The sequence below is a fragment of the Chinchilla lanigera genome, unplaced genomic scaffold (assembly GCF_000276665.1).
Source record: "Chinchilla lanigera isolate Chin_1 unplaced genomic scaffold, ChiLan1.0 scaffold00149, whole genome shotgun sequence".
Taxonomy (NCBI): Eukaryota; Metazoa; Chordata; class Mammalia; order Rodentia; family Chinchillidae; genus Chinchilla; species Chinchilla lanigera.
The window spans coordinates 1225924-1250173 of record NW_004955550.1 but is presented as its reverse complement, the minus strand read 5'-3'; the positions used below and the strand labels follow the sequence as shown (position 1 = coordinate 1250173).

The following is a 24250-nucleotide window of genomic DNA, read 5'->3' as shown; positions in this document are numbered from 1 at the left end:
TGATAATTTCCTACCACTTTGTCTGTAATTTGGTAAGCCCCCCCATTATTATGTTATCCTTCTTTTACTCTTTATAATTTAAAAAAAAAAAAAAAGAGGAAGAAGAAAGGGGCTGGGAATTTAGCTCAGCAGCACAGCTCCTGCCTAGAAAGCGCAAGGTCATGAGTTCAATTCCCGGTACCGGAAAAAACCAAAAAACCAAAAAAAAAAAAAAAAAAGAAGAAGAAAACTTGGTTCTAAAATACCATGGGTGACAAAAAGAGAAGGGGGAAATGTGAGAGGGAGAAAAAGGGGTGACTTCCAAGTCCTCACTAATTCTCTTTGTCCCATTTTACTGCTCCTCTTAGCCTTCTCCTTCCCTTTCCACCAACCTGTTCCCATGAAGAAGTCCTGGCCAAATGAGCATCCTTTCTTTCTTCCCTCCAGCTGCAAGGTATTCCTGCTCACGCCAGAGGCGGATCTTAAAACTGTAGACATCTGAGGGCAGTACGTGTCATTTCTCATCGCTACCCTCCGCTTAGTCTTGCCTGGTGCACATCCCACCAGGCCTTCAGAACAAGGCCTCTTTCCTTTCTTCTTGAGCTGGGGTGTGGAGCCTCACCCAACAAAACCATCTGACTTCAAGTTGCTTTCCATGGAAACCTGCAACATCAGCTCTTTCCATACTTGGCTGAGCCTTTTCAGGTGGCAGCTGCTCCCCACATCTCCGCCATTGCTGTTTGGTCCCACTCACCACCCTCCCTTCAGCTTCCTCATCCCCGCTTCAGTTTCCTGGCAGCTGCCTTAGGTTCCCACGGTGTGCTGGCCGGTGCCACACCCAGAAGATAGTCATTTCCCCACGTGCACCCCCACACCTCATCTTCCGGGTCCATGTACAGCAGCTGCACCCCACGTTCCACAGACATTACGGAGTGCTTCTTGGCTGATTCGATGTCTCCGTATGACTTTTGAAATGATTTGCCCAAGCTGGAGCTACAGTGCAGGGTTAGACCTTCCAAAGTCAGCAAACTTGAGAAAAAAGGACAAAAAGAGAAAGGATAGGCACGACCTACCTGGAGCTGACCCAAGAGGATCTCTGCAAAGCCCACTGCATACATAGCCACAGCTGTGATGCTGGCAGAGACAAAGATGATCCCCGTGGAACTGTGAAGCTCTGGACGCAGGCACCATGAGTTGAGGAAGTGTGGACCGCCTGAGAGGAGAGGAAGGAGAAGCGAGTCTGTGGTCTCACAAACCCTGACAGGACTGGGCACTCCAAGAAGTAATAGGGTTGCAGCAGACTCACCAGCCTTGACTTTGCCATTGACGGAGATGGCTGAGATGGTCAAGGCAGTTAGGAGTACTGACTGAGGCCAAGAGCCGGGTAATGAGCCACGTGAACCCTGGAGTGGGACAGGAATTAGTTGATTCAGGCCATGTACCCTGAATCCCTTGCTACTGCCAAGGAGAGTTCTGAACTCATACTTGTCCCTGCCTGAGCAGTAATCCAGGGCAGCCGCAGGTAGAGGATGACACTCCAAGTGCTCAGCATGTAGCAGATCTGTGCAGCAGAGTGATGGGGGAGGGGGTCTCCAGCATACACTCCACACCTGCCCCAGTCTTCTCCCTTCCTCAGAGATACTCTCCAAGATGGCTGGGACAAAGCTCCCTCTCACCCATGTAGAACCCCAAACTCTGGGAACCCTGAGCTCTACACCACTGCCACAACTCCCATGGCCTGGCCAAAGCACACTGGGGCCGTGCCCGTCCTGGCCCAGGAACTCTTTGGATCATCTCAGGCATGTGGCTTGGCACAGTCCTCTGCACAAGTGGAAGTCAAGCCATCCCCTGAGACAGCACAGACTGACAGAAATGCCACACACCCTCCCTAGCCAGCATACCTCCCACCAGGAGGATGGCTCCTGACTTAGACATCTTATCAGAGAAGGGCAGTCCCAGGGCTTTAGAGGGGGATACGGAGTGGCACAGACAGCAGATACAGTATCTTACCTTTGGGAGGTAGCATAGGTTTTACTGTGGTGGAGCTATGAGGACCCTCTTGGGATGGCTGGCTTCAGTGGAGCTGTCTTGGCCTGTCATCATAGAGCTCATAGCAAGGTCCAGTGTCCTTGCCCTTATAAGTGGATGGCAGGCAGAGGTTGGCCAATGCTGTACCTCTGACTTCTAGTTCCTCTACTTTCTGGTGTGGGTTCAAGATGCTGGCTCCACTGTCTCACTTTGGGAAAGTCACCAGAGTAGTCTGAAATGTCTGACCTGGTAGAGAGATTGTAGAAGCTGGTCACTATCTCTCCATGGTCTGCCTCTCTCAATCAAACCATTTTGAGAAGTGTGGACCTGCGGTAGGTTCATCCAGGGACTGCTACCCAAGCCTGCCAGTTTGTATATGGGGAAGCAGAGACAACTCCTGAAGCCGCAGGGGTTGCTGCGCTGGCCAACTCACCTTCCCACCTACACCTATAAAAGCCACTTACCGTAACTGTAAGGGACAAGCACGTTTCTCTCCCGGTAGTCTGCTTGTTTTGCTAGCCTATCCAGCCAGGACTAGCCTTATAAGCCAGAGTCTGCCCCAGCAGCCTTTGGCCAGCCTTAACTACTCCAGAGAGGGAAGGGGAGGCACGTTGCTGCCCTCCTCCCTAAATCCTTTCCCTTGATGACACCCAGAACTGCCTTGCACTTGATTCCCTGTTTTAGGGCCTTCCGCCCGGCATTAGGTCTCAGGATGAGGGAGGAGATAATGTCCTGGGCAGAGGGTATTGTTGTTAGTGTTCCACCTCATGTGTGAGCTCCCAGCCCATTTAGTGCAGGACTCTGGTCTCTGGTGCAGGGGAGATGAACCACACATTCCACTGGCTGGTCCTCATCCCCATAGGCCAGGTTAAATTCCCAAGATTCTTCCAAAGATACAGAGTTGGTTCCTGTGTACCTTGAGACAGAGGAAGCTCTGGCAACATCAGTCACCTAGGGTAACCCTGCCCTCTGCTCCTTCCTCAACCTTTCTTTTCTGTTTGTCATGGACAGGGTAGGCTGTTTGCTCTTCCTATTAGTATTGTTTGCTGCGAAGTCCCAGCTTTATCATGCACAGAAAAGTCATCCTCAAAGCCCAGAGCTGGCTCAGAACACACATTTCACTCGTCTGCCTCTGAGAGCTCGATTCCCCAACCCCTGCCTTCCACCGCAGCGCACTGTGACAAACAGCCCTGCCTTGGCTCCCTCTACCCCGAATTTCCCTCATTCAGCACCCCAGGTGGAAGAAGGGGGAGTTATCCCAGGGCGCGCTGCAAGGTATTGGGTGTCAGAGTTCGGCCCTGGGAGCCCAGTGTCTAGTCCTCCAGTCCCAGCTATAATTAGCCCGGGGGGGGGGGCACCCCTGGGAACGGGTCAGTTTGGTCTGCACTTCACAGTCCAAGCAGAGCGAGCAAGCAATCAAGTGAGACAGCCAGAAGGGCTGCTGTTCGTGAGCAGGACTACAAGGACGGGGCGAGATGGGAGGGTTCTGGCCCTAGGGTACTGGGTCGCTACACACACCTCTTGCATGCTTTGCTGGGCCCAGTGAACCCCACAGCTGGCACCACACCATTCTTGGGACGCGACTTTAGGGTGGGGGTAGGAGGCTGAACAGAGGGAGGAACTGGCAGTTCCAAGAACTGGAGACGTAGTTCCTCTGACCTTGTGGGCACAGCTAAGACACCCTTCTCTCTCGCCTGCTCGCCTGCAGCCATCCAGCGAGCCTGGGCCATGAGCGTCCCTGCAGCCGCAAGTCACTGCTCCGACCGGGGGTGCGTGCCCTGTCCCGGCCAGAGGGACGGCCTCGCACTCCCTGTGCCTGCCCGAAGAACCCCCTCCTGGCTTTCCTCCCCAGGGGAGGATCCTGCTTTCCTTTCCTTTCCTCTGGAAGAGCCCGGCTTCACAGCCCTGGTCCCAGAAGCCCTTTCCTCTCCAGCTTCCTCCCTGGAGGAAGAGGGGGACGAGGGTGAGGACTCTGCCGCGGAGCCCGAGGCGCTGTGCAGCGAGGAGCACCCAAGCCAGTTCTTCGCAGAAGCACAGCGGCTGCGGGAGCAGAGGCTGCTGCTGGACGAAGAGGTGTCAGTCGGGGGGCGCGTTTATGGGGTGCATCGGGTCATCTTGGCCGCGGTCAGCAGCCTTTTCCGGGGCAGGCTGCTGGGCGGCGGGGGCTCGCAGGGCTGCCTCAGCCTGGACGTGGCTCCGGGGGGCTGGGAGGCCGTGCTGACCTTCGCCTATAAGGGGGTGCTGGGCCCCGCCCCGCGGGGGGAAGTGCTGGCTGCGGCGGAAGCCCTGGGAGCGCCCCGGGTGCAGGCCGCAGCCCGGCGGAGGCGCGAGGGCCCCGGGCCCGCCGCGGGAGACGAAGCGCCGCGCAGCCGGGCGGAGGAGCTGCGCGAGAACCTGCGCGGCGTCGAGCGCCTCTTCCGCGAGGGCGTCGGCTGTGACCTGCAGCTGGAGGCGGACGGCTGCCGGCTGCGGGGTGAGGGTCCGCGGGGGGTTACTCAGTGCGGCGCGCACGCTGCCCGAACGGAGTGCGCGCAGCAGGTGGGCGGATCGCCCCCGGGCGGCGGCCTCGGCCGCGGGGCCACGCCGAGAGCTGCGCACGCGCGGCGGAGTTGTTTTTTCCTAGGCGCTGAAAAGTTTAAACTGAGCCTGCGGGCTCTGGGTGTTTTCCAGCGTAGTATGCAGGGGTTTCCAGCCAGCTGGCTGGAGCTAAGGGCACCGTTAATGGCACTACAGCAAGCAGAAAGTTATTGACTCAAGCAGATTAACCAAAAGCACTTGGCATCTTCTATTTAGTACACCGGCAGGCAGAGAAACAGGATGCCAGACTCAGCGCCCTTCACTTCCACCTCTGTGTAGGGGACACGATGGCAGACTTGTGGGTTCTGGAGCGAGCGAGCAAGCTCTGGTACCGTTTTGCCAGAATCTTAATTCCCTAGGCCATGGCTCCCTGAAGTTGACTGGGTATCGCCAGAAAAATTACAGTTGAATAAATTGATTTTTATTCACATTCTACTACGTGTGGCCCGAGGAACCGGAAACTTACATGTGCCACTCCTAATTCTCACTGAAAACTAGTTAGGTAGACGCCGCTGCCTCTAGGTTCAGATAGTAAACCTTACACGCAGAGGTGTTAACGGGTGACCACCAGGACACAAACCCAAGCGCGTTAGTCCTGCCTGCTCGCGGTGTGCCAGCCTCACCTCTGATGCAGTCATTCCAAGACGCGGGACTAGAAAATGCAGTCAAAACGGGCACACAAAGGTTTACAGTTACAGGGGATTGGTTTAGTGACTGTCTAGTTCAGCTTTTACTTCGTGACATTACTAATGAAGCAATCAGACTCCAGGACATATCCAAAGTCACATAGCTACTGCTCCTTAGAGGAATGACTGGGACCTAAAGGTTTCTGCGACTCCCAGGAGGAAAAAAATGCCCTAGAAGTCTTTATTATGATTATTATTGTTATTTATTTATTTATGTCTTTTTGAGACAGGGTCTCGCTATGCAGTTCAGGCTGGCCTTGAGCTCACTTTGTAGTTCAGCTGGTCTCGAACTGGCAACAACCCTCCTGGCTCAGCCTCCGGAGTGCTGGGATTACAGGGGTGCACCACCATGTCCAGCTTTATTATTATTATTGATAGCACTAGATGGGGGGATTCAGCAATTCATCATTATAAAATTCTCACTAGGGTTTGGAATTTAAACATTCATGTCACTTAAAATCATAGGAGACCACGATGAGTAACCAGTGAATGCAAGTGGTTGTGAGCCCTTTCGCCTTTGGCTCTGAGCTGTAAGTCGATTGGTGTATGGAAGCTGAGATGGCTCAGCTCATTTTTAGGAATGTAGATTTTTTTTTCAAGACAATATATAAGAAAAAGCTATCGCAGGTATTTGTTACTTGGGAAACCCCAAGCCACTTACTGCTTAAAAAGCCAGTGGAAGCCATATGAACATCAGTTACCCAGTGAGAGAGGCAGACATGTCACAAGTGGTCAGAGCAGCATGAATTCATAAACTTCACTACAAGACTGGCCCTCTGTGGCCTGCCTGACTGGACTTCTGGCAATATTCCCCTCTCTGTATTATGAAGCATTTCAAACACATAGTAAAGTGAAGAGAAGAGTGAGGTAGACATTCACTTGTCACCCAGGCTAAACAACTAAAATTTTACTGTATTTGTTTTATCTCTCTCTCTTTTTTTTTTTTTTTTTTTTTTTGCTAAGGTTTAAATTTATGGCATTTCCTTCATAAATTCTCAGATAAGTATCTTAAAAAAAAGACAGTCAAACATGGTGGTGCATGTCATGTATGTAATGTTAGCATTCGGCAGGCTGAGGCAGGAAGATTGGGAGTTTGACCCTAGCCTGGGCTACATAGTGAGTTTAAGGCCAACCTGAACAAATGAAGGACCTTTGGTTTGGGGATGTGGCTCAGGGGTGTGTGTGTGTGTGTGTGTGTGTGTGTGTATGTGTGTGCCTAGTGTGTGCTAAACCCCCAAGTTTGATCCCTAGCATTGAAAACAAGATTTTTTTTGTATATCCACAATACTTTTTTCATGTCCAACAAAATTAACAATAATTCTTTAGTAACTATCACATGGTCTACATTTATATTTTCCCACGTTCAAACAATATCTTTTAGAGTGAGTTTGTTCAACTAAGGATTGTGCTGTAATCACTTGTATGCCTCTTGTTTATCTAGTCTTGTTCCGTGCTCTACATTTTATGACTTGACTTACTGAAGAAACGAAATTGGTTATTCGATAAAATACTTCATTTCCTGGATTTGTTTTTTTTCTCTTATGGTTTTGTTTCACTAGTTCCTTTAGCTTCTCAAGTTTCTGCAAACTTGACTTCAGATCAATGAGATTAGATTAAATAGTTTAGCCAGAATGCTCCATAGATGGTGCTGAGAAGTTCAGTGGAGACCTTTAGGGAGTGTGTGAAGTCTGGCTATTTAACAGTGTTTGTTAATGGGATCGTTTCATTGTCATAAGTGCCCTGCTGGAGACCAAGACATTGGCACAAAAGCATGTTTGCTGTGGCTTGTCACCAGCGGCAGCAGATGGTCATGAATTGCCTAAGTAGCCACTGCACGGAGGTAGAAAACAAGCCACAGTCCTTCTCTGGGACACAGATTTTCTTACCTTAAAAGCAGTAATTGAACTAGATGATTTTGAAGGTTGAAGTTTCAAATCTCATAGTTTCATAAACTGTACCAAGTAGGGGAGAGGACAGTGTGGAGAAAAGCTGGGACACTGGGAAAACCTGAAGTTGTAAATCTTAGGCAAGAGGGGATGGCCATCATGATGTTAGGTTTCAGCCCTCCTTTTTCATGTTTACCTTTTTCCCTTTGGGGAGGGACTGAACTCAAGGCCTTGAGTATGCTGGGTAAGCAGTCTGCCTACCCCTGAGCCACACCCACAGCCCTGTTCTCTCACTCACTCATTTATTCATTTATGTACTTAGGTTGGGGGGTGGTACTGGGGATTGAACCCAGGGAGCACTGAGCTATATCCCCAGCCCTTTTTATTTACTTATTTATTTCCTGAAGCACATTCTCATTAAATTGCCCAGGCTGGCCTCAAACTTGCAATCCTCCTTCTTTAGAGTCCCATGTAGTTGGGATTACAGGTGTGTGCTGTCATGCACTGTGGAGGTACAGATGTTCTTGAGGGCTCCTTTCCCAATAAAGTCTAACAGAATGGCTGACGGCGTGGCTTCCACAACCCTACTTTATTCTGCACACAGTATATTGACACTGCATAAGTTGCACATTGGTTTTTCTAGTTTATTTTGTGCTGCTTTTTCATAAATGCTGTCTCTAGCGTCTTTTCAATTTGATCCATTTAGACTTTTTCTGCCAGATGTGGTTTACATGTGTAGTCCCAGCCCTCAGGAGGCAGAGGCAGGAGAATCTCAGTGAGTTCAAGGCTAGCCTGTACTACATAGTGAGATCTGTCTCAAAAAAAAAAACCCCAGAAAACCACAATTTATTAAAATTGACCTGAACTCAAAAAACTAAAGCATATGCAGGCTATTAACATGAGAATCGTTGCTTTAAAATGTTAGCCTACAAATTCCTACTAAATCAGAGCCCTGAGGGATGGGCCCTGAAAGCTGCATTCTACAAATACCCCATGATTTTCCAGTGCACACCATGGTTTGACTGTGCCGTTGGGTGCTTGGCCCACAGTTGGGATTGCTTAGCAGTGTTGCCACACCGTGGGTCTTCCTCTGCTTCTTCTCTCCTGCAGTGCACCGAGCAGCCCTGGCCTGTGGCAGTGAGTTCTTTGGGGCCATGCTCCTGAGTGGAATGAGAGAATCCCAAGGCACTGAGGTATCTCTGAGCACCATGTCTTCCCAGGACTTGCGACTCCTTGTCTCTTTCGCCTACTCTGGGGTAGTGTGGGCAAGGTGGCCAGGACTTCTGAGAGCTGCCCAGGCTGCCCTGCAGTACCAAAGTTCTTCCTGCCTGCATCTGTGTAGTAAGGCCTTGGTGAGAGGCCTCAACCCTGCCCGTTGCCTGGCCTTGTTCCCCGTGGCTGAAGCCCCCGGGTTGGAGAAGCTCTGGAGTAAAGCTCGTCACTATCTCCTCAGCCACCTGCCTGCTGTGGCTTTGTGCCCTGCTTTTCCTTCTTTACCAGCTGCCTGCCTGGCTGAGCTCCTGGATAGCGACGAGCTCCATGTGCAGGAGGAGTTTGAGGCCTTCGTGGCTGCGCGGTGTTGGTTAGCTGCCAACCCTGAGACACAGGAGTCTGAGGCCAAGGCTCTGCTGCGATGTGTCCGCTTCGGCCGTATGTCTACCCGAGAGCTGAGAAAAGTGCGGGCAGCTGGGCTCCCCACATCCCTGCCCCCAGACTTGCTGTACCAGTTGATGGTGGAGGCTGAGGTTCCAGGTCGAGAGAGGTGGAGAAAGCCTGACCAGGCACTGGTGGTGATTGGTGGGGATGAGCTCAGACCTGACATGGCCCGAAGACAGGCTTCTCAGAAAGTGTGGTGGGCCAGGGCCTTCCACTGTGGCATGGGACTGGTACGAACTGTGGAGTGGGGACAGTTGCCTGCCCTGCCTGCCCCAGGCCGCTTCCGGCATGGAGCTGCGAGCCTGGCGGGAAGTGAACTCTATGTGTGTGGGGGTCAGGATTTCTACAGCCACTGCAACACTCTGGCTTCAACTCTCAGGTATGAGCCTTTCAGAATGGGCAGGGTACGGCAGGCCCCAAGGCAGGCGTGTGAGAGAAATTGATGACCCAGACAACCACAGGATCCCAAGGTCAGTCTTCCCATCTCTTTTCTCACTGTTTCCAGGTGGGACCCCAGTCAAGAGGACTGGGAAGAGCGGGCACCTTTGTGCCAGGCTCGGAGTTTGTTCCCTCTGGTGGCACTGGATGGACAACTTTATGCCCTGGGCGGACGACATAATGGTGTTGCCCTTAACTCTGTGGAGACCTACAATCCTGAGCTCAATACCTGGAGGTAAGTGGAAGAGGTTGCATTCAGGGGAAAGCTACACTTTGGAATAGAAGAGGGCTGAAAACGCCAGCTGCCTGATCTTGTGTCCGGTTCTGCCTTAGGTCAGCTCCTGTGCTTCCAGCCCCGCGCTTTGCCCATGCAGCTGCCATCTTGGAAGGCCGACTGTACCTGAGTGGTGGCTGTAGTGGAGCTGGCCATTACTTGGCCTCATTGCTGCACTATGACCCCAAAGTGGAGAAGCCAGGAGCGCTTCTGAGTCCAATGGGGATACCTCGGGCTGGCCATGTCATGGCTGCTCTGGGTGGGCGGTTGTATGTTGCCGGTGGGCTAGGTGAGACGGGGGATCTGTTGAGCTTTGAGGCCTATGAGCCAAGGACCAATAGCTGGACTCACTTGGCACCTCTGCCATCCCCCCATGTGGGTGCTGCAGGTGCCGTGCTGCAGGGAGAGTTACTGGTGATAGGGGGCTACAGCCACCGTACTTACGCCCTCTCCCACCTGATCCATGCTTACTGTCCTGGACTGGGCCGATGGTTGTGCCTGGGAACTTTGCCAAGGCCTCGGGCTGAAATGCCTGCCTGCATCCTGACACTGCCCACGGTGCAGCACACTGCTTTAGCTCCCACCCTGCACCAAACGAAACCTGCTGGGTGACAGGAAAATAGAAATGTATGGAGAGAGGAAGGGATATCATGAAAAACAGACAGAGATTATGAAAGTGTGATTACTATTCTTGATAGTATTTTTACACAGTGGTAGACAACTCTTAAGCTACTTTTATATATATATGATATCCATGGAGAGAAAGTGATTCCAGCACTCCTGGGGGAAGAGCTTTGGGGAAGGAGAGACAACTGAGTATTTGGGATTTGTGTTTGTTCATTTTTTGAGACAGGATCTTACGATGTAGTTCAGGCTGGCCTTGAACACTGTAGCCTCACTGCCTCCTACCTCAGCCTCCAAAATGCTGGGATCACAGGTGAGTGCCACTATGCTCAGTGGTAGCTGAATAGTAGGATAAGAGAAGAGGCTGGGGCAGGAGGATCACCTAGAGTTGGAGGCCAACCTGGGCTACACAGTAAGTTCAAGGCCAGTCTGAACTACATAGCAAGACCCCATCTAAACAGACACAAACAAACAAACAAAAAATAGTGATGTAGGAGTAGTCCTCTAAGACTTAGGGATTCTTGAGAGGAGAGGTCCATCTGGTTGGACGAGAGTCAAGAATATCCAGTATGGAGTGGGAATGTACCTCATTGATAGAGCATCTGCTCAGCATGCATGAACATCTGGGTTCAGTCCCTGGCACATACAAACACACACACACACACACACACACACACACACACACGAAACCAAAGCTTAGGGGTCCTAAGAGGACAGTTGGAAAATTATTCTAATCCATGGATCAAAGAGAAAAATACAAGCCACTTCTAGTCTAATCCATGGTAGCACGTGCTTGAAATCCCAGCCACTCCAGAGGCTGAGGCAGAATCACAAATTTGAGGCTAGCTTGTGCAATTTAGTGAGACCTTGTCTCGAAATAAAATGAAAAGAGGCTAGGGGCGTAAGTCAGTGGTAGAGCTCTTTCCTGGAATGTTCAAGGCCCTGGGTTCTTCAAACCTTAGCGCTAGAGGCGGGTGGGGAGAGGAAAGAAAGGGAAGGAGAGAGAGGGAAGAAAAGCAGAGAAGGATAGGGGGAGGGAGGGAGAGAGAGAAGGAAAGAGGGAGAATTGTGGAAAGGCCATCCATGAGTTTGAGGAATATGGGGGGAATTGTTCAGCAATTTCTTTCCAAGCGTTTATTCCTCTTACTCTCCCACCCTGGCATGTGTAACCCCTCTTGGCAAGGCTTTTGACCCAGGTGATTTTGTGTGTGCCTCCAGCGTTTCTCAGCCCAGACTCCACAGGCTGCCCCTGAGGCCTTTTGGTTTCCATCTGAGGCCCACGTTCCCGTCACAGCGAAGGGGCCTGAGGTGCATGATGGACCTTCAGGGCCATGAATGGGAACACTGTATGCGGGCTGAGGAGGGCAGAGGCTGTGGAGGGAGGCACCTCAGGTGGACAAGGAATGCTAGAAGGTTTGGGGCTGGGGTGCAGGAAGGCAGACATCCTGCTTTCTTTCCCTTGGATGAACTGGAGGATCAAGAACAGTCATGGTGTGAGGTCCTCAGGCACGATTGGAAGTGGCTGAGAGAAGAGCAAAAGGTAGGGGAGGCCGGGCATGGTGGCACATGCCTATAATCCCAGCACTCGGGAGGCTGGGGCAGGAGGATCCTTGTGAGTTTGAGACCAGCCTGGGCTACAAAGTGAGCTCAAGACCAGCCTGAACTGCATAGCAAAACTCTGTCTCAAAAAGACAAAGAAAGAAAAAAGAAAGGTAGGGAAGACTTGGAAGAGCCACTTTCCATCGATCCCTTTTCTGTTCTGTTTTTAATGCAGTTCCGTTTCTTGCCTGGGAAGATTTCATCAGACACTTGCTCTCCCCCTTGCTCTATCCTGTTCTTCCTCCTGAGTGTTTTTGTTCTGTCTTTGTTTTTCACCTGTGTTCTCCTTCCTTGCCTAGCATGAGCCAGGCACTCTATGAGGCACAAGGATGTGCAGGTCAGAGAGCCCCTGGCAGAGGACAGATTCATGAACCATGCAAGTGCAGTGGTGAACTTAAAGCATGAGAGTCCTGTGAAAGCTAAGAGGATGCAGGCATGAACTGGACCCGCAGAGCTTCCAAGAGAGAAGCCACCACCTAGACAGATGTGGTTTGAACTGAACCTTAAGGGCTGCTTAGAAATGCACCACCAGGGCATACTCTGCCTTCTCCCTCTGGCCAGACTGTTATCTCCAAAGAGGAGCCCTGCGTAATCATGACTATAGAGGAAAAAGTAAACAGCCTGTTGCTGGACACTGGTGCTAGTCTCTTGGTCCTTCTTTTCAATCCTGGCCTTCCTTCCAGCTGTCACACCTCAGTGAAAGGAGTCACTGATGAGGAGGTAATCTGCTATTTTTCACAACACTTAGGCTGTAACTACTTTTAGATCTTTCTTGCATATCTTTGTTTTCCTGAGAAACCACTTTGAAGATACCAATATGTATTACAGCAGCCATTGATAATTTCCTACCAATCTGTCCAAAACTCTGTAATGTTTGTATTGTTCCTATGCTGTTTTGTAAATGGATATATGTTTATTACTATGTGTTTTCAACAACCATTGAGAATAGTCAATGATTATTTAATTGATCACTCATGTATAGCTCTATTTGTTTTCCTTAGAAACCACTTTGAAGAAACCAAAGTATAGTACAACAACCATTGATAATTTCCTACCATTTTTGTCTGTAACTCACTGTTATTTGTCTATTTGTTTTCCTGAGAAACTATCTTGAAGATACCAATAGGTAAAATAACAACCATTGATAGTGTCCTACCACTTTGTCTGTAATTTGGTAAATTCTCCTATTAGTATGTTATCCTTCTTTTACTCTTTTAAATTAAAAAAAAAAAAAAATGCACCAGTTAGGGGTAGGGCTGCAGCTCAGTGGAAGAATGTTTGTCTAGCATTCATGAGAGCCTAGGTTTGATCCTTAGTATGCACACACACACACACACACACACACACACACACACACACACACACAAGCACAACTCACCATTTAAAGAAGGAGAAGGAATGCATCTTAGAAAGCCCTGTTTCTCTATAGAAGGAGAAGCCAGCATTCCAGAGATTCTTGAAAGAATTCTGCTGCTGTCACCAGCCCACCGTCCTCTCTGGAGCCTTTTCTGAAGACAGTGGCTTTCACTTAAACTTGTACACCTCTCTCCAGGGCTCTGCTACACCCTTTCCTTCTAATTTTCCTTTCCTGCACCACGCCCCATCTCGGGCAACAAAAGGCTAAGCATTCTTTTCATAAACCAATTTTCTTTTCTTTTCTTTTTTTTGTTTCTTTGTCTTTTTAAAACAGGGTTTCAGGGGCTGGGGATTTAGCTCAGTGGCACAGCAGCTGCCTGGTAAGCACAAAGTTGTGAGTTCAATTCCCAGTACCAGGAAAAAAAACCAAAAAACAAAAAAAGATTATGCCAGGTGTGGTGGCACACACCTGTAATCCTGGCACTCGGGAGCCTGAGACAGGAGGATCATTTCAAGTTAGAGACCAGCCTGGGCTACAATGTGAGTCTCAAAAAGAGCCCCACCCCACAAAAAAAAAAATAAATAAACAAAAATAAACAGGGTTTCCTATGTAGTTCAGGGTGCCCTGGACTCACTATGTAGCCCAGGATGCCCTTGAACTTGCAGTGACCCTCCTGCCTCAGATTCCCAAGTACTGGGATTACAGATGTGCACCACCATGCTCAGCTTGTTAGCTATTTTTCTATTATCATTGTTTATTGAGTTTTTTATACTCGGAAGGTGATAATGGAACCTTACATGTGTTTATTTATTTTACTTGAGGATGCATTATTTTAGGAAGGTTTTTTCTATACTTCTGTTTAGGATAGACAAGGAATATAGTTGAAAATGAGAAAAGGTAAGTAGGATTTATAGTAGAGGATGAAGCCAGGCATAATGGGGAACACCTGTAATCCCAGCGCTGGGGAGACTGAGGCAGGAGGATTATTGTGAGTTGGAGGTGAGCCTGGGCTAATAGCCGCCTGAACTACATAGTGAAACCTTGTTTCAAAACGCCCCCCATGACAGAGGTGGAGGGGGAAGAGGATTGAGGAAGAAAAGGAAGCAGGAGGATGAAAGGGATGAAAAGTTGTAAGAATTGGGTGAACCTCTGTGTACATTTTCTTTGTGATTTATGTATAAGGATGAGCTTAAATAAAGGTTTTACAGTGATGAAGTCACTCTTACCTTAGTTTCCCTACTAGAGAATTGTTGAAAGTAACATTCCCTGCGGCTGGGCCCACAGTCTGTGGCCGTCCTCTCTCTCCCTCGTCTGTCTACCTCTGCACTAAGTGCGCTACCACGGCCAGCTTAAGTTTTTGAGAATTAACTTTTTAAAAAGGAACTGAAGCAGTCATATTTGTGGCTGTCCTGGCTTTCCGCACGGCCGCTGCTCTGGGTCCTCCAGGGTGCTCTCTTCCTTGCCTTTTCCTCTTTTACTCCGCCCAAGCTCACTCTGCAGAGCTAGTTTCTCCCTCACTCTTCCTCTTACTTTCGCAAATAAACTGTTAGAAAAGGTCCTATTGTGAATGATATTTGTATTACTGCTTATAAAGCACTCAATAAATTTTTCACTACAACATTTTTCATTTTTCAGAGTAACTTAGTTGTCATTTTTTTTTGTCTTGGGGCAACTTTCTTTTCTTCACAAAAACTCAAAGACTCTGTACAAGTTTGCTCTTATTTCCTTCCTGTTCACCAGTGAGTTTGAAGTGGGTATAGGGGAGAATGCAAAATAATACACATAAAATGTCCAGACCCCAATTAACTGACAGTGGATCCTCAGATAAAACATATCCTCCGCATATAGTAATGCAGAACTGGAAGTGTCCAGACCAGTTACAGGTGACTGAGGAAGGGTTCCCAATGACCCAAGAAATGCGTACACTCACCATAAAAGCGATCACTGCACAGCAGCGCCCGGAGCACAGCAGAAATGACCGGGGCCCATGTACTCCTCCCTCTCCAAACGCCGAAGCAAAGGAGGGCACAGCGACCAGCAACGTGGCGCGTGACATTGGAGCCTGATGGTACAGCAACTGCGTTGAGTTTACATGCAGCTCATGCTGTTTGGCCCCTCCACACACTTGACAAAGAGATGTAACTGAAACACCAAGAGCAGCCAACACCATTCCAAGGAATTAAACCTCACATGGTATAAGAATTTAGGGTTACACCTAACATGTTACAGCAGTCAGCACCAGGTGAGGTCCTGTGGAGAAGCTCTTCTGGTCGCACGGGTCTGGATGGCTGTACTTGCTGGCATGACCATGGCCTGGCCAGCTGCTGAGTGTCCCTGGTGTTGTTCTGCTAAGAGAGGTTGGTGAAGACCACAAAGCCACCGAAGCTCAGAGCCAGGAGGAGGAGCTTGGAGGGTGGCAGATGTTGGGGGGCCAAGATGTCCAGTTCTGGCAGATGTACAAGCCCAGCCAGGTGACCACGACCTGCACCAGGGTCAGGCTCATGCTGGGGAAACTGTGGTGCACACAGATCCATTTGTTGAGGAATAGGATGCAGACGGACACCAGCAGGTTGAACAGGAGCACAGCGGCCATTCTCCCATGGCCCGAACTCACTTGGGCAGAGATTCCAAAGCCCCTGCACACCCCCACACTGGGCCATCCAGCCTCAGAGGGGCAGGTGACTAGTGTCCTATGCTGTCCCTCCGCCACTGCATCCTCACAGACACCAGTCTCCCCGCTCCAGCCAGGGGGAGGTGAGCACCAGTCTAGTTACAGGGGAGAAGTGGCCACTGCCACCTCCATGCACACTCTCTCTGCCACGGAGAATGGCTCTTTGGGGTTTTTGTTTTGTTTTGTTTTGTTGAGACAGGCTATCACTATGTAATTCACTCTACCCTTGAACTCACTACGTAGTCCAGGCTGGCCTTGAACCCACAGTGCTCCTTCCGCCTCAGCCTCCCAAGTGCTGGCAATACAGGTGTACCCCACCACACCCAACTTGTTTTTGCTTTTTAGACCAGGCCTCCCTACAAAACCCCAGCTGGGCTTCAACCTGTGTACCGCTTGCCTTAGCTGCTCCAGGGCTGGGGAATCAGTTTCATAATAATTTACTTATTGATGTTTCCCTTTGTTCAGTGAAGAGGATTATACTCAGAGACTCACAAATAAACACTAGGCAAGCTCTCTACCACTGAACCACATCCCCAACCCCGAAGGCTTTGTGCAAGCGTAGGCGACGGGTCTAATACTAAGGGTCAAGAAGCTGGTGAGGAGAAATATCCAAGGTGAGGTGTTATAAACAGCGCAGCTTCAGGGTACTGAGTATATTCGGAATCTTGGTAACCCTTAGGATGAAGGGGTCCTGGTGAGAAAGCATGAATTTGTCACAGCTCCTGGTCAGACTACCAAAAAATTATAGAAATATACACATACGTACATATCATTAACGATAAGATTATATTATTTTCTTCTGACAGAGACATGCTCATGCTTTTATTATTATATATAATGCAGTGTGTAATATTCTATGTTTCCTATTAGAATAATGTGAAGAAAGTATAACCTTGAAAGTCCTCCCTGAATTGCTGCTTTGGTAAGTCCCTTGCTCAGCCTGAATGCCAGTGCCTGGATACATCACAACACCACAATGCCTGGAAGGGGCCCCACAGCATGGGATAGACCAAGGGCCTCCAGGCACCCCTGGAAAAGAACTAAAAGATGTCACAGAAGGTGGCTAGTGAGCTATAGCGGCAAGCCCTTGAGACCTTGAGTCCCTACAGCGGGTACAGACTGCTTCAGCCCAGGGCTCTTGAGGCGGGGGTGTGGGTTCATCTGGACTCCAGCAGGGGTCAAGTCCTATGGAGGCCGGATGGTCTCTAACTGTCTACTAGCCTGACTCATCACCGGCTCATTTAGTCTGCACATCAGTGTATAAAACCAACTCTCACCACAGAGAAGAAACTGCTTGTTTTAGGTTATACCTATGTTTATGTGCTTTCTCTGTGCCAGGCAGGATGCTAAGTACTTTATATCAATTCTCTTATTTATGTACTTTAAAAGTAAGCAGTACTTACTTAGCATCAGAAGCAGTTGAATGCCCAGCTTTCTGCCACATGCCTGTAATCCCAGAACTTGGGAGGCTGAGGCAAGAGGATTACCAAGTGTTCTCACCCACCTGGGCTATGTAGTGAGTTCAAGGCCAGCCTGAACTATATAGGAAGACCCTGTCTCAAAAAGAAAAAAAAAACAACCAAAAAACGGAAAAGTAAAAAGAGAGAGTTCACCAACTCAGTGTCACTTAAGACTACATAGGAACCATTTGTCCTCTGATTCATCCTGAGTATACCATTATATTCTCACTTTACTGATGAGAAAACTAAAGCTTAGAGAACTTAAGTTATCCAAAGTCTCACAGTTTGGAAATGTTAAGCAGGTATTTGTTGTTCTATTCAGTGTGTCAGGTCCCGAGAACAAGGTGCCCACAGATGAACAAGAAAAGTAAAGAGAGACAAGAAAAACAAGAGAGGCAAAAATCTGGGATCAGGGGGCTTACATCCTCTTGGACTGCAGCCTTGAATACCAATTTCAGTCACCTTTTATTGAGTAAAAACCGAGGGCATAGCTAGTACAAATGGATGGATTCCAAAACATTTTAGCAAGAACAATCAAAGGAGTATCCTTCTCTACACGTAATCCAAGACATACCTGTAATCCCAGCACTCAAGAGGCTGAGATGGGAGGATTGTAAACTCAAGGCTAATCTGCGCTGTATAATGAAGACTTATCTTAACAAACTCTAGCAAATAATAAACAAATCACTGTGTCCTCAATGCATTCTTACAAAAGAATGTCCTCCACAGGTATTTAAACTGTGGTAAGAGGGCTCAAGTCCTCTTTTTTATGACGTGTGTGTATGTGTGCGTGTGTGCATGCACGTGCGTGCGTGTTTTACTGGGCACTGATCTCAGGACTTTGTATATTTTAGGCAAGTGGTCTACCACTGAGTTCCATCTCCAGGCCTTGTTTTACTTTTGAGATGAGATAGCATCTCACTAAGATGTTCAGGCAGCTCTCAAACTTTTAGTGTTCTGCCTCAACTCCTGAACAGTTTGAATTACAGATGTGTGCTGCCATCCCAGCTACACGCCCCTTCTCTGATGTAGATCCATCTTCACTGTGTGCCAAGCTTTAATCGTGAAATTCATACTCGGACTCTACGGATGGGAGCGAGTGGGGGAGGGTGAGAACAACCACTGGAGGTGTGGAGACCTGGTCTGGAGGAACCTACCATTGCACTGTATGCTGCGTACTAGCTATGAATGTCAGAACAGCTAGGCTGGAGCGAGGGACTTCTTTCATTAGTTTTTATTTACTTATTCATTATTCATTTATTTTTGTTATTTGAGACAGGGTCTAGCTTTGGAGTGCAGACTGGCCTTGAACTCACTGTGTAGGCCAGGCTGGCCTGGAACTCTTGGGGATCCTCCTGCCTGAGCACGGGAGTGCTAGGATTACAGGAGTGCGCCAGGAATGGGGCTTGCTTCATTTATTAAACTATGCTGAGGCAGGCATTATTCTGAGAATGATACTCCACATGAGACTGCTCAGCAGAGGCCCCTGTCTGACCCCTCTGCCTCCAGCATCATCTGACTTCATTGCAGACTCAAGCACCAGTCCTGTGTTCAAGGTTTATGAGATTATTAATAAATCCCTCTCTCTGTCTCTCCCTGTCTCTCTGTCTCTGTCTCTGTCTCTCTCTCTCCCTCTCTCTCTCTCCCTCCCTCTCCCTTAGGCCTTGAATCTAGTCCTTACAAATGCTGAGCTGCACCCCAGTCCTAACCTTGTTTTCATTTGCACCTTTGCTCACACTGTTAATCAGTAGCAGAGGAGGAGTTAAACACAGAGCTTTGGCCTCTACGGTGCACTTTTCAGTGACCTTGTTTTAGTGTATACTATACTGTCTCTATCCATATCTTGGATTATTCCAACATAATGGCCAAGAATTCCAGACCTCCCTGGTTATCCTGATAAAAGAAAAGTTCTCAGATGTCTTACATGTTATTACTAGGCTCTGCATTGGGAATATACCTCAGGGGTAGAGTACTTTCCTCATATCCTGAGGCATTGACAAGAAGGCTGGCCTCGGGCTGTTTAGGAGGGGGCTTTTACTTCTTAGCCTCACGTCAGAGTGGCCTCTTAAAGGTGCTGCACAACGACTCCCCCTATGTGGAGCTGAGGCAGTATCCAGACCAGCAGTTCTTTTTTTTTTCCTTTCCTTTTTTTTGTCTTTTTGAGACAGAGTCTCGCTATGCAGTTCAGGCTGGCCTTGAGCTCACTTTGTAGCCCAGGCTTGTCCCGAACTCACAAAGATCCGCCTGCCTCAGCCTCCCGAGTGCTGGGATTACAGGCGTGCGCCACCTCGCCCAGCTGGACCAGCACTTCTGAGATGACAATAAAGAACAAGAAAAATTACTGAAGAAAAGTTATGCAGTGTATGTTGGAATTCTTTCCTTTTACACAATTTAAGAACAGATTTATGAACACTTCAGCAAAAGTGGTGGCATAAAAAAGATCATTAATGGGGTTGGATAAAATGAAGACAATGGCATGCGGCTTCTGTTTTGTGGGGTACTCCTCAAGGCCTGAGGCAGAAGATGCCCTGCATTTCATCAGAACTCGAAGGCAGGATCACTCGCACAGACTGCGATGCGGGGTTCAAGGAGGGCAGGCAGTATGGGCGCGGGCGATCTGGAGGCCAGGCTTGCGATGAGTGTCAGCAGGTCTGTGACCCTGGAAGAGGGGCTACAGCAAACAGGCACAAAAACACTGAGTGGCGAGAACCCCGTCAGTGCAGAGACGCCCTTCTTCGGACCACTGAAAATGTTAGGACCATTTTCCATTACCAGATCAAAAAGTGTTCTGGGCTGGGGATATGGCTCAGCGGCATAGCGCCTGCCTAGCAAGCACAAGGTCCTGAGTTTTGATTCCTGGAACCGCCAACCACCAAAAAAAAGTGTGTTCCTTGTGGCTGGGAACGGGGTTCCATGGAGCAAAAAGAAATGTGTTCCTCGAAGCAGATTTTGTCTATCATGGACTTAAATCTGTCAGACAAAAATACTACACTTCTAGAAAGACTAGAAAAATGTAAAACTTTATTTTCTGATGCTTGAGTCTAAGGAGGCTCATGATTTACACTAGGACTTAGAATGATTTCTTAAAATTTTTTTAAATTTTCTTTAAGACAGGGTCTTGCTATACAGTTCAGGCTGGCCTTGAGCTCACTTTGTAGCCCAGGGTGGCCTGAAACTCTCTATGATCCTCCTGCATCAGCCTCCGGAGTGCTGGGATTACAGGCGTGTACCACCATGCCTGGCTTTTTATTTTTTTACTTTGAAGTTTGCATGATGTAAAGTTCTTTAAGATAAAATGGGAGTTTTGCTATGTTGTATAGCTTTACTGTAAATTAAAAGGAGATGTCTGACAACTGGATATGTTTTCTGTGTTGAATTCTAATCTTTAAAGGTAAACTTTTGACCTTCCTAAATATTTGGCACAAAACCTGAGGTCTCAGGGGATCCTCTGCACTTCTGTGCTTTATTTTCAGGAAAGCAGGTACAGGACTTAAATTCTGCTAAATACATTTTTCAAAAGATGTAATGTTTTGCCTAAGCTAAAAAAGAAAAAGTCTAACACAGAAACACTCAAATAATTTATTTTGCATTTGTAAAGCAAGAGATGATTTCTTATGTGTGAGTATACTTTTTCCTAGTTGGGAAAATACAAAATGTTTTCATCTAGCAACAGAATATCTTCTAACATCCAGAAGTATGCAGGGCTGGCTTTAGCTCAGCGGTTCCATCGAGGATGCATACTTAACCATCTGGTCTGGTGGCCTACAGAAGTATGCAAAGGCTGCAGCTGGAGTACTCTGCTGGGAACATCCTTCATGGTAGAATAGAGTGTGGTTTTTCTGATTCAATTCCAAGCTGGTTATGGGGGTTTTTAAAAAAGCTGTTAACAGTTGTGAAGTAGGAATAAACCATTTACAAACATTTAATGAGGGTATACTATTCATTTGTAAACATTTGTTTTTATTCTTCACTTTGTAATTTATGTTCTTCTGTAGTAAGATATAACTCATATTTCTAAAGGCCTTAAAACCAAAGATACTTATTCTTATTTAAATTGTCTTTTGTAACAGATTACAATAAAGTTGGACCAACTTATTGTCAAAAAAGAGAAGGCTGGCCTCAAACTTCCAATTCTCTGCCCCAGCCTCCTAAATAGTTTGGATTTTGCCACTTGAGCACTGAAATAAAGAAGCCACTATACTGTTAAGGGCCCAAGAATGGACAGTGGAAGATATGGGAAGGTAATCGGTTCACTTGTGCAGATAAAACCCAGAAAAAGACTATTGTGAAACCCAGTTTAAATTCCAAGATGATGGGCCTCCAGGGCTAGACTGTCCTGTTCTCAGGGAAACTTTCTGTTCTGTTAACCCCACCTAGTCCTGAAGCAGCAAAGGCTTCCTCCGCCTTGCAGCTGGCCCTCTTATTCCAGAGCTCTCCCTGCTTCATGTCATTGCCCCTCCTGACTGCAGCCAACATCGGCTCAGTGTGAGCTCAGCCTTCCTTCTCCAGTGCTAATAAAAATACTCTTAGCTGGAGGTTGGGATTATAGTTTTCCAGCTCTAACACCCCCTGGTATTGGTGGCGTTGGCCATCCCAGGACCTGATCCTTTTCTGAATGGGGTCTGTAATGGCTCAGTAAACCCTTTTTATTTCACCTACCCTGCAGTCTCAAGAGATTTGATTTAATGATCCCAATTTTATATTTTCCTTTATTATTCCTGCAAGCCTTTAAAATGTTTCCTCAAGTCCATTATTTTGGGGTCCAAAGTTAACTTTCAAATGCCCTCTCCACTCAAAACCACTCTCAAATCTTACGTGAGATCAGCAGTCCTGCTTTTAATAGTATTATTTGGAGGTAGGTCTTTCCTCTGCTGACAACCTCCTGCACTGTGTTCATGTGAAAGCGCTCCAGGGCAGCAGTGCATCGAACACTGTCCTGCAGGCAATGATACCGGAGAAACAGCAAAGGGAGCCAGGGCTACCGCAGCCGCACGTGAGGCTGGGCCTCCGGAGTCTCAGCTCTGTCTTGGCTGGCTGAACTTGGGCAAGTCATTTTGTACCATTTGGGCCAACTGTGCAGTGAGAAACAGATGAATAGTTGGCAAAGTGCAAATATTTCTTTGTCTCCAATGCTGAAATGTGCTAGCAAGCCGCAAGTGGGATGAGTAGGCCTTTGTCCAGGCCCTCTAGGATTGTTAGTCAGCAGCATGGAGCTGCCCTTCCCAGGATCTCCCAAGAGGCAATGCTAAGAGATAATTGGATTACAGTATGTGTTCTAGTCTCTACAGACCAGATGGCTCCATTTTTTTCTTTGTGGATTTGTCAAGTGTAAAGGAGCAGCAAGAACCCCTTATTGCAGAAATGGCTGTGTGTGGCTCACAGCAGCGGCCAAAGTGAGTCTAACGGGCAAGCAAGAGCCAGTTGTAAAGTTGGGCTTGGTGACACCCAGCTGAGGTCCCAGCACTCAGAAGGCTGACGCAGGAGGATCGCTATGAGTTTGAGAACAGCCTGGGTTCCATAGTGAGATTAAAGCCAGCCCTCACTCCATAAGAAGGACCTGTTTAAAAAAAAAATAGTAGTTGTGGTGGTGCATGCCTATAATCCCAGCACTCTGGGAAGCTAAGACAGGAGGATCCCAAACCTGAGCTGAGGTAAGCAACTTAGTGACTTGGTGAGACCTGTCCCTAAATTAGAAATAAAGAAAGGGCTGGGCATGCAGCTCAGTGAAAGAGCCTTGAGTTCAATCTTTAGTGCCAGAAAATAAATAAATAAATAAATAAATAAATAAAGCTCAGAGGCCCGTCCCTGGTAATGAGGCTGGCTAGAGTGTCTGGCCAGAGCAAATTTTGTAGTTAATTTTTATTGTGTCTACACATTTAGAGTATTGCCAGTCAGATAACAGGTGTGGCTTAGTGGTAGAGTGTTCATAGCATGTGTGAAGTCCTGGATTCAATCTCCAGCATGAGACAATACTTGTAAATACTCAGGAATAATAAGAACACTTTTAAAAAATTTTTTTATTTTTTAATAAGAATACTTTGGGTGGGGTGGTGCATGCCTGTAGTACTAGCACTCAGGAGGATGCTGAGGCAGGAGCATTGTTTGATTCTGGAAGTTCAAAGCCTGCCTGAGCAACACAGGGAGACCCTTTCTGAAAGAAAAGATGGAGGAGTAGGAGGCGGAGGGAGAGGAGAGGGAGAGAGAGAGAAAGCAACAAAGTGAACTGCCAGCCAAATAGCCTCTGATTTTTTGTTTGTTTGTTTTTTGGTGAAACAACGGTACCTCCATTTATGTATGAATTTGTTGCATGGTTTTGGGGAACATGGTTGCTTTTCTGTTTGTGTGGGGAAGATGGCTGTGGTCTTTGTCACCTGATGTGGAGTTTGTGAATGGAAGCAAGATTTTGCTGAATGATTTTGTTTGCCAACTGAATTGTTTGCCAATAGAAGTATTCATGAACCGAGATATTCCTGTACTAGGGAACTGAACCCAAGGCTTTCTCACCCCAGCTATATGCCAGCCCTTCTTTATTTTGATTTTTTTTCTTTTTCTTTTGTCTTTTTGAGACAAGGTCTTGCTATGCAGTTCAGGCTGGCCTTGAGCTCACTATGTAGCCCAGGCTGGTCTCAAACTCACAACGATCCTCCTGCCTCAGCTTCCTGAGTGCTGGGATTACAGATGTGTGCCACCACACCCAGCTCCTTTATTTTGAAACACAGTCTGGCTGTGTCAATAAGTTGCCAAGGTTGGGCTTGAATTTACAATGTTCCTGTCTCAGCCTCCCAGGGTGCTGGGATTACTGGCATATACTACCATGCCTGGCTAGCCTCTGACTTCTTTTTAGTTTGTTGAATATTCAAGGAACATGTCCTGTAGTTACCTAATAACTGGGATTTAGACAGTGAGGATTGAAGGCTCATCCTTTTCAAAGATGTTCCAGGATGGCAGGGAAGCTGATTGTTAAGTTTTTATGCAAAACATGGCAGTACAGAAGTGCATGTGGAGCCAGGTATGG

At 47.9% G+C, this 24250-nt stretch overlaps 1 protein-coding gene, 1 long non-coding RNA gene and 1 pseudogene across 6 annotated transcripts in view; 1 reads left to right on the top strand and 2 right to left on the bottom strand.

The window, feature by feature from the left end:
- Positions 1-4294, bottom strand: part of LOC106147383 — a 7989-nt gene extending 3695 nt beyond the window's left edge. The window contains exons 1-5 of one of the 4 annotated variants that reach the window (XR_001232262.1): positions 4230-4294; positions 1990-2253; positions 1286-1382; positions 1096-1192; positions 231-1008 (exon numbers count right to left, since the gene is read on the bottom strand). This is a non-coding gene — a long non-coding RNA (uncharacterized LOC106147383). Of the gene's footprint in view, positions 1-230; positions 1193-1285; positions 1383-1989; positions 2254-3666; positions 3746-4229 lie in introns of those variants that run through there. The other 3 variants (XR_001232261.1, XR_001232259.1, XR_001232260.1) reach the window with 3 other exon arrangements.
- Positions 2604-11031, top strand: Klhl33 (kelch-like family member 33). Of its 2 annotated transcripts, XM_013508570.1 has the most exons (5): positions 2604-3776; positions 3941-4080; positions 8267-9191; positions 9318-9485; positions 9584-11031. In XM_013508570.1, exons 3-5 carry the CDS (start codon positions 8311-8313, stop codon positions 10134-10136), a joined length of 1602 nt encoding a protein of 533 aa, XP_013364024.1. In that variant the 5' UTR covers positions 2604-3776; positions 3941-4080; positions 8267-8310; the 3' UTR covers positions 10137-11031. The 2 variants fall into 2 exon arrangements, with proteins under 2 accessions (XP_013364024.1, XP_005412117.1); XM_005412060.2 differs by having other exon boundaries at positions 2605-4480.
- Positions 11032-14797: 3766 nt separating this feature from the next.
- LOC102025627 lies at positions 14798-20004 on the bottom strand (annotated as a pseudogene).
- Positions 20005-24250: the final 4246 nt, after the last annotated feature.